The sequence below is a fragment of the Anarhichas minor genome, unplaced genomic scaffold (genome assembly GCF_050575085.1).
Source record: "Anarhichas minor isolate MPS153535 unplaced genomic scaffold, ASM5057508v1 ptg000007l, whole genome shotgun sequence".
In the NCBI taxonomy this organism is placed as follows: domain Eukaryota; kingdom Metazoa; phylum Chordata; class Actinopteri; order Perciformes; family Anarhichadidae; genus Anarhichas; species Anarhichas minor.
The window spans coordinates 3,570,902-3,585,905 of NW_027466453.1; the positions used below are offsets into that span (position 1 = coordinate 3,570,902).

The window sequence follows — 15,004 nt, forward strand, 5'->3', positions numbered from 1 at the left end:
GTTTTTGTTAACGTTACGTTATTGTCCTTAATTCATTGACGGATGACGTAATTGCATCTAAAGGGTTGGGTTCAGTTTTAGAAACAGTCTACTGGTGCATGTATAAACTAAAAAAAACTGCTTACTTTACCAGTGGCTTATTTGGACCCAGCGGTTTTTAAAATATATTATTATTTGCTTATTTACCGAAACTAAAATCTGCTGATTTTCACTCAGTGTTTGATGCAGGGTCCGGAGGGTTACTCAAAAAATGTATTCAATTACTAATCACCTGTTAAACAATATAATCAGTAACATAATCCAAATATCACAAAATGAAAAGTAACTTGCTTACTTTTGAATAACCTCGATGTCAAATATGCAAATAAAGACAAGAAAAAAAGAAAAATGCTGATATTTCACCATTGTTTTCTATGAAAAGCAGAAAAGAGGAACAACATCACGGTTCAGTGCAAGTTCGGCCTCCCGGCTGTAAAAATGCTGTCACCATCCAAGGACTCCAATCATTTGGCACATTAGTGTTGCTGGATTTGTTAAACATGCGGCAGCACCCACGTAAATGAAATAGAATGAACCCGGTTTGTCCTGTGTCATGTTTGCTGGACCAGAAAATTCGAAGCGGATTGCTCATTTCCAATGCGAACCGTCTCTTCACGCCTCGCGGCGAATAGAAGGATCTTGATGAGCTGGAAAGTGCCCAAGCAAAACTTTCACTGTACTGTGAAGCCCCCCCCCTCCTGCTTTACATACAAAATAATGGAGGTGACAGGTTTTTTTTCCACAAACAATAGAGACTCGTGTCCTGAAGGCGTGTGCATTGTAGTATATCCTGTATTTTAGAATGTATGTTAAAATTGTAATCCTGCTAATAATCCCTATTTTTACTTAATGCATTGATAATGTGATTACGTCTTTTGTTCTGTAACTGTGACGGTATTACCTCGTTTATGTACGTGTTCCTTTACTCCCCAAGCTCAAGTTTTTCCTTAAAACTGTCACAAATGTATTGCTAGTTGTATAAAGTGTTGTGCATATGACGTGTAAAGCTTTGTAGGATAAACATATTATTATGGGACAGTTTATTATAACCATAAATAACCCAACAACAGCCTGCTGTTATGTTTTTTTAGAAAAGTGAACCCAGTATTGCATCAATTTGGACCCAGTGTTAGTGTTATTTTTTAGTTTTACTGTTGAGTTATACATCCAAACTAAAATAGTATAAAACACTAGCACTGGTTCAAAACAGTTGGTGCTATATTGACCCACGGTGGGTTATTTCTTTAACCCGGGTTTATACGTGCAAACAGGCAAGACAACCAAAATACAGTTTGTGCTTGAACCTATTATCTAATTACGTGTAAAAATAGACACGTTTGAAACACACAGTCTTATTTCTATTCATGGCGCATTCACGAGCGTGATCGGAGTAATTTGTTGGAAGCAACTTTAAACATTTAGGCTAATGTAGTCCGTGTGGACGTTGCCGTTAGCTCTTTAGCTTCACGCCTCTCCTTTGTTAGGCTTCTCCCTCACCCTCCCTGACCCCCCTCGTCTTTCATCGCCGCCCTCCATCACTTACTGGCACCGCGTAGGGTTTAGAAAACTTTATTACTGTAACTTCAGACAAGGAAGTCCGTATAGGAAGTGGCGGAGGAGGGGGGGGGGGGGGGGGATGTGTGCGTGTGTGTGTGTGTGGTGGCATAAACAGAGTAGAGGAAAGGGTGTTAAAGTCTTAATTCTCCCTCTACCAACCTGTTTGTTTTTTGTTTATTTGCTGCTCCTCTCTCAGGAAGATTAGAACGGCCATTGTGTGGAGGCTTGGGAAGTAAAGCTGCTAGTTTATATTTGGAGATTGTTGCGGTGCTGCGTTGTTGGTCTAGACTGTAAGGGTTTTAGACGTCTCTGTTTGTTTATCTGGGGGGGGGGGGGGGGGGGGGAATTCCATTTGTTGCCACTGAGATCGAGATGTCCTCGGACCCATTCACGTATGCAGCTTACTTTTTTTCTTTTAAAAAGAGAGACTACTTAACGTATGACATTTCCAATGCCTACATTGACTTTGTGGCCATTTTTTATTCAGCGTTGTTGCTGAAGAATATGTGTAACAGACCACATGCTACACTCGGGGCATATAAGGAGATAGTGGTGTTTGTGTATATAGTGTGTGTGTGTGTGTCTGGTCGTGAAGTGTTTGTCTTAGGACCGAGCTCCTTTCCTGTGTTGTGTGTGTGTGCGCGTGTGTGTGTCTGTGCGAGTGTGGGCTCGAATGTGTCCAGCTCGTGTGGACCCAGCGCCCTGTTTGTGCGGCTCGGCCTGCGGCAGGAGCGGAAGCTCTGCTTTAACAGCATTAGCAGGGCTCTTCCTTGTTAACCCTATCACCGTCCTCCAATTCATTAGCCCCCGTGTCCTCTCTTTATAGATCTAAGTTCTCTTTCTGTCTGTCTTTGAAACATCGTGTCGAGTGGGAAATTAGGTTTTCTACTATAGAAACAAATGCTGTTTTTCCTTTGCTGCAAGGGGGGACATTATTTTTTTTTTTTGCAAACGTCATTGTAGTTTGTATGAGAAAGTTGTTTTGTTTTTGTTATACAAACCGTGGAAAGGACATTGGTACATTTTTCTTTAAAAGGCCGTATATTACACAAACTGCCTCCTTATCGGTGTTCTCTACTGACGCTATAAAATCAGAAGCTGAACCCTCCGATGCTACGGACAATTCATGTTCGTCATCCCTCGAACCCGTTGTTGTTTTGGGACAACCATCTTGATTCGAACTAGAGACATTTTAAACTAGATTATTTTATAAGCATGCAAGATTTTAAAAAACAAAACAGGATGAAGGATCATTTGAGCTCTGAATACTTGCCCTAATATGGGTCGAAAAATATTTGATTGATGCAATTTGCTCGTCTTTTATTTTAAATACTAATGCTTTTATGTTTTTACATCTGTTATCTGTATTTTTTACGTGTTTTTTATGTACGCTGCCATCTTGACCAGGAACCCTTTGTAAAAAATATATATATATTTTAAATCTAAATGGGATTATCCTGGAGAAATAAAGGTAAAATGAAATTCTCTGTCTTTCTTAACTCTTCAGGTCCATCCAGTCTTTCTCTATTTCCCACTAATTCATTAACCTCTCTTTTTCATTAAGCCCCGTGCCAACTTGTGAAACCCTCCTGTCAGTGGCAGCCATGATTGACTTCCTCTTCAGCCACATTATTAACCCCTTCCTTCCCATTTAATCGAGCAAGTTAACTGAAGAAAACTGAAGTCCGGCACTGCCATTGGCTCTAAAAGTGGATTGCAAGCATTTACATGTGAACAGACCATGATAACGTTATAACTAACCTTCGCCTAATACTCATTTTTACTGAACGCATCATGATTGGAACTCAATCGAACCTCCGTTAACGTTAGCCGTTATCTCCGCAGGACTGTGCTGCCCACCGGCTGCTAACGGCTAACCTTGACTAGCTTTCCTCTTGACGATTTCAACACGACTTGTTGTTCACAACGTAGCATTGTCAGGGAGAAAATAGGGTGCAGTAGTGAGTTTCATGCTTCTTACGGTGCAGTGCTGTAGAAAAAACCAGTATGTCACGTTTTCAGAATTTTGCCATCGACTTGGTACCGAAGTGTCCGTTCTTATGACATCTCTATATTTTGTGACTCTGGTAGTTAAAGGGAGCATCACTTAATATGTTTCTAAACATATTAGTTTACACAAATGTAAATGTAATGCATAAAGCAGCAGCTAATTGCATGAAATTCTCTCCCCGTTCCTTTATTCTTACTTTCCTTTTTTTCCCCTCTTCCCCTTCCTGTTCTTTGTCTTTGTTCTATTAGTTTTGCCAGGAGATGTCCTTCTTTATCAGGGCTCGTACAGACACATAGAACCACACCTCTGTCAAACATTCGCCCTTCGGTCTGTGCTTTCTGCCCACGGAGGGCACCGCACAAAGTACAGGCCTACGGGCTTCATTCAAGAGCCATACAGGCAGGACCGCAGATCATTAATTAATAACTTATGGCTACGGCTTAAGCTCAGTTACTTGGCTAATTTGAATGGAAACGTATAACGATTTTTTAAAAAAAGGATACAGAGACAGGAGGCAGTCGTGGAGGGTGAGACAGTGGGGGTTGTGAGTTAGGGATTGCGGCGGTGCATTTGCATAAAGGGCAGGGCGGCATGCCCAATGGTGGAAAAGGTTGGCATCACGCCTTTCAGACTGGCATAGAGGGAAGACTGGTGAGAGAGACAGAGAAGGGGGGGGGGGGGGGGGGGGGGGGGTAGTCAATAGTGCATCCCTTGTTCGGAAAGAGGAGGTCCCTAGCTGTTGGCAGGAAAGCGGGCTAAATCTCTCGTTTGATTGTGTGCTAGATTGCCCCTTTTATTTGTCTGATTGCAAAGCGTTCAACACCGCATTAGTAGTGGGCTTTACTTTCCTGGAGCCTCTATGCAGGAGTTTTTCTTTCTTTCTTTTCCATCTTGGCCCTGGTCTGTGATCGTAGCTCTACACATATGCTATATAGAGTTCACATCGTGCGCAATCAGCACATCGGGCAGCTCGGGGGAAGTTTCCGACTTGTTTTGTCAAGTCTGCGTCGGCCTCCTCGAGCCTCCAGCTCAGGTTAACGGCCGCGTCGATACAGACTCATGTGTTCTAAGCGTTTTTTAAAAATTTGTACGGGGGAACATGGACAAAAAACAGAGCCTGGGACAACTGCAGGGAGGCAGCCAGTGGATTTCAGCTGTCCCCCCCCACCCTCATGGTGGCCATGGTTGTGGTGATGTCATGGTAGTGGCCTGTTATTTCTGGCCCTGGGTCTATAAGCACAGTACATGTGCATGCCCACATCGCTGGGTGGGCCACCCGTCAACGACCACTAAGAGTTTGATGCCTGCAAACGCATCGCGACCCAGGACCTTGATAACCCTCGTCGTTTAAACTCTGCGGTGATGTGAAGTGTGAAGGGAATTCATTTTTCGATCTCACACGGAAATCTTTTAAATAAAATTTTGGGCCCGAACTTTGTCCAATAATGACAAAAAAAATACAGGTATTTAATTAATAATGATATCAGATGGAAAAGGATATTATATACTTGATAAAGAACTTAAATTATAGGTGTTTTTTTTCTCTCAGTGATGCTCAAGCTCATGATGTGCACTAGACATCGTTCTAGTAGCGAGAACAAAATTTCCAAAGAGACCAACATTTTTTGGGAGCTTTATACAAAAATGACACACAAGAAGAAATCAAGGATATTTCCAAATGCCTGCATTCAAAAATGTAATGAATTAATATAATGAAGTATTTATCAGCAGTATTAAAGCATTAAACTCGTTCTGCAGAAAAAAAGCCCTGTGACTGATATATTATTATATCTGACGTTATGAGATTAAAACTGTTGCATTAACCAATCAGTCAGCAGCATTTTAACGTTGTAGCTGCTCGAAAATATAATTTCTTAAAAATTCTCTAATCTTTGATATTTTGTGATATTCCATCATTTGACCACGTTGGAAGTCGAACCTCAACTCATAGACATCTGAAACATGTCAAAGAGACTACTAAACACTGCAAGCAACCTCATAATCTCATAATCTTTGCAAATGTGTTGTATTTTACAAAGTCATCTTTTTTTTTAATGGACAATCATTACCTGCAAAATAACTATAGAAAGCCAGACAAATGTTGAGAAAGATTTAAGTGTAATGATATAGAAGTATAAAGTATCAAAAAATGAAATACACAGATAGAATAGAAGTGCCTCAAAATTGCACTTAAATAATGAATTAATAAAACGATATAATCTTAGAGTATAGTGTTAGGAAGTTAAACAGGTCATAGTTCCCTCTCTAATATACAGTATATCTCCTTCAAACGACTGGATTTCTTCAAGTTTCTCACGAAAAACTAAATTTTGCAAGATGACATTTGAACACGTCATGATAACGTTATAATTTACCTTCAGCTAATACAAATCTTCACTGAATAGAGCTTGAATGCAACAGAATGAAACTCAATGCAACCTCCCTTACCGTTAGCGGTTGGCTCTGCACGACTGCTGCCCACCTGCTGCTAATGGCTAATGCTAACCAGCTTTCCTCCTGATGAGTACCTTCACGTCTTGGTATCATGGATCTCGTGACATCCATAATAAGTATGTTTTCTTTAGTGTATAATCACATGAAACTAAAAACGTGTTTTCGTTTGTGTGTTTTCGTTAGCTAAGAATTAGCCGTTTATATCATGCATATAAAGAGCTGGTCCTCTTCACGGAGTCCGCCATGTTTCTACAGTAGCCCAGAACGGACAAACCAAACACTGGCTCTTGAGAGGGCCATTCGCATATCACATTTCCGTGTCACCGTAGTGCCACCGTAGTTCTCCTGCATGCTTGGCAATGGGGAGGGACAATGGGCAAAGTTTCAGTTGGTTGCAATCTGCAGCCTCACCACTAGATGCCACTAAATCCTACACACTGGCCCTTTAAGTACAGCACTTGTCTAAGGTAAATTTACTTTCAAATCAATCAAAAATATATTATAAAAGAGGTCAGAAAGGGTATCATTGTGCTTGAAGATAAGGTATTGTAATATATTATAATAATGCTGAAAAAAACGTATAATCTGACAGCAATTTAAGGCTTTAAGGAGTGCTAATACAGAGTGCGTGTGCTCTCTTGTAAATCAATGTGAACCCATCTCATGCACCTGGTGAGTGGAGGGTGGAGACAAGGCAGTATTACTCATTAACTAAACAAAGGCAAACGTGGGAACCGGTATAATTGAGTTTTAATCGTGGTGTATGTGTCAGACAACCAGGAGGATGTTTCGAATCTCCTTTGGTGCATCAAAGGACCGGTTTACCTTCAAAACGGGACGGCGAACGCCGGCGCTCTGCTCGAGCGCCCGGCTCGTCTTGGGGGTTTTGAAAACCCATCCGTGTTGTTTCAGCTCACTTTCTTCTTTCCCCGCGGCGAGTGAAGGGCTGACTTTGGCGTCGCACACTCGTCTCTTTGAAAAAAGGGGAAGTAAAGCCCTACAGCTTTGTTAAGCGGCAAGTTAACACATGAACCCTTGAAGATCCTTTTCATTTCGTGGCGTGTTGAAATTCTAATTCCAAAACGCAAAATAAAAAGGATCTTTTCACGAGAGGGGTCATGGTGTAACATCCCTCCGCTTTGAGCCGATTGATGAGTCAACGTGCTCGTAATCCTCCGTGGTGTGTCAACCACGCATCAGGCCGCCGAGATCAAAGATAATGTGCTACACGGTGATGGCTACCAGGCACACTGGCTTCTTATGTGCCATTATAATGACATGATATCTCACTTTCTGGTACGATAAAATGCTTCTGACACGTTCATCAAAAATGAATCACCTCCCGTCAAACCGAAATAGGAATGCAAGGATCAAAGTGAATGAATTTGCTAAATGCGATTCTTTGTTGCGGGCCAGGCGCGTAGTGTTTACCGATTACAGAGCTGGTTTTTACCAGGGTAGAAAATGAACACCTGCCACCAGCCAAATGCTGCTAAAAGCTGGCTGTGGTCTGGAAGCTTCCCTACTCTACCAGCCACTTTGGCAGGCTTATTATTTTTGGATCTTGGTTGATGAAATTGTGTAAACATTTGTACTTTTTTCTCCCCCGTCATATTAGTTTAGATTGTTTTATTTGAAGGCCCCCATATTGTAAAAGGTCTGTCTTTTTTTACAATTATAAAGCTGGTCTAAGTGCGAGATAAATTATGTGAAAGTATCAAAATGCTCAATTGTATTCAGAAACTGTGCCCGTCAGGATTTCCGTACCGTTGGGATGTCACAACTATACAATATATAGACAATTTCAGTTTCAAATGTTTTAGAGTTTATTCCGGTTGCAGTGTATGGGAGTGACATCAGCTGGCAGGAAGTAAACAGCTATTGCCTAGCAACGCAATACTGTTGAAATGTGCTAAAACTATAGAAATAGAATCGGAGAACGGGCATTGAACTGTTTTCCAAGGTCATTTGACTAGTACAAAAGAAAATGGCGATTCTTGTTAGTTGTGATGGTGACAACGCACGTCAAGTGGGTCCGTAAAGCGTTGCTGCTCGCTGGGAAGAAGCGGGGATGCAGCTTCCGAGACGGATGCCTAGCTAGATAGCTAATGTTAGGTAGCTTAATACCGAGGGTCCGTTATACCCGGCCCTGCCGCTGGCCACCAGCCTGCTGTTTGGCTTATTTTCTGTAACCAGTGTAGTATTAAAGATAGTAAGCTAGCTAACTAACCAGCTGTCAGCTAGTTCTAGCTAACTAGTTCGGCTAACTTGTAGCTAGCTAATTCCACATTCAAACAAAATTGTCACTCAGCTGATGATGGCAATGATCTTTCCTACAAGTGACTAATAGTGTGAGGATGAAGAATAATAATTTTACTCTGACTCTCTATACCTCATAACGCTACAACTCCTCTGCTCATATTAGTCGTTACTGCAAAAGCTCACCTCAGTGAGCCTAGTTTATACGTAAGTTAGCCCGCTACAATGGTCGCAATGGCAACAGCACACATAAAAATGGCCGCCGCTCTGACCGTTCCGCTACGTTTATTTGAATGGGAATGTCCCTTCTACTTCTATTTAATTTCTATGGCTAATAAAGACTTGTTTTTTATAAACATTAAAGCATGTAAACATGTTTTAAAGCATGTAAACATGTTCTAGTAGAAACCCAGAAAAAAACTATGACCCTGGAAATGAGCGTGATACGTAAAGTCGAGGCAAAGACACCAATAACAGGACACCACATCGTGGTCCAGTCAGTAGTATCGCCGTTACTCAGCCCGCACTGGCAGCAGAGTGAGCAGTAGTAGTCTGTTTGGCTGGCACGGTGAGAAAAACACTCCAGTCATGGCTGACTGTGGTGCCGAGTCGGCCTGCCCGGGCACGGCCCACTCACTCACATGCACACACGCGTTAGGGCGGGTTCCTTCATCCAGCAGCACATTCCTTCTCGACGGCGTAACTGTGTGCGCGTGTGTGTGCGTGTGTATGTGTGTGTGTGTGTGCACACCTTGATTTCGTAGTCGACACGCAAGCGCGCAATTATCACGTGCCGCGTTAAGTTTGGGCAGGATGTACGCCGGCAAGTTCCTCCGCCCCTCCCCCACCACCACAGCGCTCATCAATACTGTCAACTGCATCCAGGAGGATCCGTCTCAACATGTGTTCTCATGCAGGAACAGACATTGTTTTATTAAATCTCTAACACATAAAGAAAATTAAAAACAGCCCTCAAGTGATCTCCTTTCTCAATGTTTCTAGAGCATTTACAGATGATTTTTATTCTGTTTTTCAGCACACAAAACCCTTTCCGTGTTTCTCATGTTAATTCATGTACACGTTGCGCAATACGTGAGTGATGCGTATTGATGGAACCGGGCCTCCATGTCAAACAAATGTAGCTCATGTTGGTGGTAGTCGTAGGGGGGGGGGATAATCAGGACCTCCAGAGCCAGAGGACGGAAAAGCCCAGTTGGGTTTTGCTGTGCAGCCAGGCAGTGGAGCCCCTTTTGTGGGACAGGAATGTGCCATGCGTGCCTCTTCCTTAGCCCCCCCTCACCACACACACACACACCCCGGGCACGTTAGCACGCAGCCACCGCAAATTGCTTGCAGATTTTTCACACATAGTAACGTGCCGGTTTGTAAACTCGGAAGAGGATCACTCCACTCCACTCCAGCGAGTGTTGGGTACTTTTTTCCATCTCTTCCGTCTTTAAATGATTAACAGGAGTGATTACTGTATAACAATGGAGGGTCACGCAGCAGGCACGTTCATGATGACTGTATGAAACCACAGCGAGCTAGAGAAGACATGCTTTCTAGGGCATCGGGGAACAAGTTTTTTGGGAGGAATGAAACCTCTTGTGATATATAAATCCCCGAAATGGCTTTTTCCCATGGTAGAAACTTTAAAAATTGATATGAGACCAGTTTTTAATAAAATATGCCCATCTGGATGAATCCAGGATAGGACTCTTCAGCGAAGGATTGAATCTCCTCCTCCTCCTCTTCCTCCTCCGCCACCTCCCTCCCCTGCTCTCTGGCTCCGAGCCGGGAGGTCAGAGGGGGAGCCGGCGTCGGGCTCCGTCCAGGGTTCAGGGACACTCGGGCCGGGGCAGGAGAGGACGGAGCCGGGGCCCCCACCTGCACAGAGCTGCGCTAATGAAGGGGACGGTTGCCTGGGAGGCCCTCGGGTCATGCAGACCATGGTTTAATTGGTCTGACGAGATGCAGAGTGTAGGCCTGGGCGAGGTCAGGGGCCAGAGCGGGGCCGAGAGGCCTGCTGCTGGGCATCATGGGTCAGAAAGAGGAGGAGACTCTCATCACGAGTTTGTTTAACTTTTATTAAGTTAAAGATATGTACAACGTTATGGAGAAAACTCCTATTCTGGGCATTCGAAAGGGTTGAAATCATTGAGATGGAACATTTCAATGTTGGTTCGGAAAACAAAACACAGAAGCCAAAGATTTATCAGAACGAAAAACAACAACAAAAATAACGCATTTCACCGTGCCAGAGTTTTGATTATTTGGCTTTAGGATTTTGGACTTTAGAGCAAAGCTCACTTTCACCTCCATTGTTTCTCATAAAGCCAGACGAGGTGGCCCGAATAAAAAAAAAAGCATTCTTCTAATTGCTCTGTAATTCTAATTGCAGGCATTTTATTTGCCTTTCGTTAAAGAGATGCACTTTGTAGGCAGGCAGGACGGCCCCCTGCTAGCAGGTTTATCAAGTCTGAATGTTTATTCATTTATCTGCAACATGTAAACGTGTGAGAAAATGGAATAGAAGCATGCAGCATGTATTTTCTGATAATTGGCGTTCACGTAGACCTGCAGCGTTCCACATTGCTGGGAAATTACAAAAAATATATATTATTGTAAAAATTGAAATGTGTTGATATTGTTTCTTGATCTATTTTTGATTTATTGAGTGTTAATAATAGCAAATAACTAAATAGTATCAATTTAGGGATATTCATGAAAAAGAAGAAAAAACTAAAGATAAGAGCTATTGTAAACGGTGGACCCTTCTCTGTGGAGGGTTTAGCAGATGCACTAATGAATCAAACTCCTCTTTTTTCCAGAGTAAAGAGCCTTTTCTCTCCTCGCTGAAAGAGTTAATCTGAAGTTGGCAGCCAACTCCGCAGTCTCGGTCAGACGTGGGGAGAATTAAAAAAAAAAGGACTTCAAAATCATTTCTTTTGTCTTGTCATAGCCTGTTTGAATTCAGATGAGTCTTTTATGTAGCACGTTTTTAAAATTTAAATCAACGCTTTTGCAACGGAAAGGGGGGGGGGGCTTAGATATCAATAATTATGAAAATATCAAAGCACACGTTTTAATATTTACGTTTTATTTTTTATTTTTAGATGGACAGACTTTGATTTTTTTAGTTATTAAAAAAATAATAATACTTTAGAGATTAAGATGTATCCAGGCTCCAGCATCCATGATATTTCACATGTTTCACAGCAGTGATCTGGGTCATTCAGGGCCTCTCAGGGAAGCTCGTTCATTTGACTCCTCACACAACGTTTCCACTACATATTTCCATGTATTTTGGGACTCCTCTCCCTGTATTAATTGACGTCGGGTTTTAGTAACGGTTTAGCACAATCGTGTCGCTTGCGGGAATGCCAGCTCGTCTTTTCTTTTTTTTTCATTTCCATGTTATATTGCTGGCAGACTCCGTCGATGATGGCTTTACTTTTTTATTTTTTTGGAGTATATTTCAAGTGCCCTCTGAGAAGGGAGAGGCGGGGAGGGGGGAGGAAAAAGTGACGGTGCATTTTTAATTGATTTGGCTGAGTTTTTCCGTCATATTAACGGAGTCTGCTATTTGAGAGAATTAGCCAGAAAAAAACAAAAACATGTTGGTGGAAAAATAATCCAGGACTTTAATTCGGGCGGTCAATTAGAGAGACTCACGCAGGGATTGTTTGTCTGTTTTTTTTAATTCCCAGGCCTGAAATGTGACCCATAATGTACACGTGCACAGTGGATGCAGTTTTTATTTAACGGGGCTTTTAAGGTGAACAGATGAAACCCACCGGAAGCTCGCGCTCGTCAGATATTCGCGCCGCTGTAAAAAAAAAAAAAATTAATCAGGAAGTTTAAAAAAAAAAACACACCGTCCGCTCCGGCTGCTAATTGATATTAAACCCCAATTAGAAGCTAAAGGCCACGCGCGCTTGGGCTTAATTTAATTTTCAGGTAAGAAGATTAACTGACATACACCTTCCATCATGGTTTATGTGTGCTCCATAAAGTAAATAAGCGTTCATTACAATACAGCGACCTGAACCCAACACGGGCCTCGTGAGGCGCAGCTGATAGCGCAGACATGCTACTCTACAGTTAGCTAACCCACGACACATTGAAAGGCTCGTTTGTATGTTCTCCAGCTGCAGTTCGAAAATAATCTGCAAAACAGTTATTCCTGGATTTATTCCTCTTGTTTTTCAGCCCGTGGAAGGCAAATAGCATAGCTAAGGAAAATGACTTAACCCCCCTTGGAGTGAAATTCCAGTGACATTTGAATGCTGGTTAATTTGCATTTTGGCAGGGTCACGCAGACAGACTTCTTTTTATTTCTTTTTACTGAAAAGCATGAATCACATTCAAGTGCCAGTTTAGTTTCCGGATTTGGTTTTGTCGCAGGTGGTGATGGGAAATATATTTAACTCTGAAGCCATATTTCTCTCACACACACACCTACACACACCACAATGAGATTGGTGAACGGCTTTTCTTATTGTTGCTTTTATCTAACCACGGCCGATGACACACAAAAGCGGGGACGAGCGCGGAGGTGTGCGGTCCTTCACTGTGTTAACAGATGATGGGGGGGGGGGGGCGTTTCATCAGGCTGATGGCCGGAAGATGAAGCTGAGGCACGTCGCTGTTGATGGGAGCGGAGGCCGTGATGTCTGTTAGTGAGAGAACCTCTGCCTTTTGTTTTGTTACACGAGAACGCCAGTAATAACCTCTGTCATAATTTACAAGATGTGCACCCTGTCTTCTTGAAGAGCTGGGGCAGAATTTGTGAATTAGAATGTGCGAAAACACTCAAATATTCATTCAGGACGTTTTTCGTCATCTGTCGATCGCCGTCTCGATTAATCGGTAAAAGTGCCAGACGGCACAAAAAAAACCCTTTTATGATTTTCCAGATTCCTAACGTTTGTTTGAATTGCCCAAAAGATCCCCGGTTTCATCATCACAGCTGAGAGGCTCGAGCTTCAAAACGATGAATCGACAATTCGTTTGGCTGAGCACATGAACTAACATTTCTAAATACGCCATCTTTTTATGTTTATTTTTTCCGTCACAAGCCTCCTTCCCCAGATTCAGATTCTGCCTTCAGACTAGCTGTTATTTTGCGGAGCAGGTGCCACTCTGAATGACAGTGCCGCCACGACGAGCCAACACGGCAGCCGCCGGCGCCCCAAAAAGCCCTCGCCATGAGGGAAGGGTGCAGGGCAGATTTGTTTTTTATTCCCGCTGACCATTTATCTGCTGCTTTAGCAGCGCAGGCGAATCCAGGTTTTCCCCCTTGAAACCCTTCTAACCATTTCCTGCTTCTGAATCATCCCGTCATTGATTTTGTGTTGCTGTGCACGGTCGGAGGAGTGCGGCCGCCCCGGGTTTGTTTCACCCTCTTTTGTTTGCTGTGGTAAAAAAAAAAAAAAAACCTGTGAGCAGCTGCCGGCGGTGGGGTCTGGAGGGATTCTTGAAGCTGCGTGTCCTCTCTTTGCCATCCTCTGCCAAGGTGGCATTATGCAAGCAGGGAGAGAAGGGGTGGAGGGAGAGACGGAGAGGAGGGGGGAGGCGACGGCGGCCATGGTAAAGATGGAGGCAGGCTGCTGGGGGATTGGTGCAGGAGACGACTTGCTCCCTTGAACTTTGCCTCCGTGTCAGAGTGGAACTTGTCGATTTGGCAAATTGCGCGGCGTCGGGATGAGGCTGCTCTCCTACACTCCCACCTGCTCTCTCGCCCCCCCCCCTCTCACTCTCTCCCTATCATTGCCGCTACGCCACCCCCTCCCTCCCTCCTTTCTCTTTTCCCTCCCTTTCAGCTCTTGAAGCTAACGCATTGGCTGGGCTACAGGCGTCTGGTTGCCAAATAGGTGGGCCCTACTCGCGCTTGGCAAAGGCTCAAGCAATGGTCGGGGAAAAGAACGCGGAGAGGACGAGAGACGGCGAGCGAGAAACGGAGAGAGAGAGAGAGAGAGAGAGAGAGTTGGAGAGAAAAGGGGAAAAAAAGAAGCAGCACTCGGCTCTGCCAGCGGTCGCATGCGCTCGTCCAACATTGATTCGGCTCTCTATTTTTTCTGTTTTTTTTTTTTCCTTCTCGTCCTCCCTTCTCTGTGCTCTGCTCTCGCTGGCCCCCCCATCTGTGCACGCACGCGCGAGTGTGTGTGTGAGAGAGTGTGTGTGAGTGTGTGTGCGTGAGTCTTGTGCCGCCGCGGCCCAGGGATCAGAACAGACACCACACTTTGCCAAGGATTTTTTTTTTTTTGTTCAAGGTTCTTTTTTTCATTTTTTGGGGGGGAAGCACAAAGGACAGTTTACAAGTGCATCTATCCCCGTTGTTGATTTTATTTTACATTTCTTTTTTTATTTGACAATATTTGTACTTTTTCTTGTTTTTTTGCTGGCTGTGGTCTTCCTTAAACTCTTGTTTTTGGTGTTTTTTTAAATTTTGGCCCACTGTTTTTAGTGAGCAGCATATTCTGCTAATTATTATTTATTTATTTTTTTACAACCCCCCCCCCCCCCCTCATCTACTAACTTTCCACAGCCTGCCAAACCAGCGTTTGCTTTACATTGGGGAGCGCGGGAGGAAAGAAGAAGAAAAAAAAAAAAAAACTGGTGCAGGAGATTTTTTTTTCACTTTAAACGCTGTGCCAAATTTATGATGAGAGTGCAAAATGG

At 43.3% G+C, this 15,004-nt stretch overlaps 1 protein-coding gene across 7 annotated transcripts in view; it reads left to right on the forward strand.

Moving 5' to 3' along the window:
• The window catches only part of nfixb (nuclear factor I/Xb), a 135,087-nt gene that overhangs the window by 33,010 nt on the left and 87,073 nt on the right, over positions 1 to 15,004 (forward strand). Inside the window, exon 1 of one of the 7 annotated variants that reach the window (XM_076082920.1) lies at positions 1,683 to 1,988. The exons of 5 other annotated variants lie outside the window; for them this stretch is intronic. Coding sequence is in view for 1 of the 2 variants with exons in the window: in XM_076082907.1 (XP_075939022.1) it covers positions 15,001 to 15,003 (3 nt within the window). In the remaining variant the exon portion in view is untranslated. Of the gene's footprint in view, positions 1 to 1,682; positions 1,989 to 10,222; position 15,004 lie in introns of those variants that run through there. One more of the 7 variants, XM_076082907.1, reaches the window with a different exon arrangement.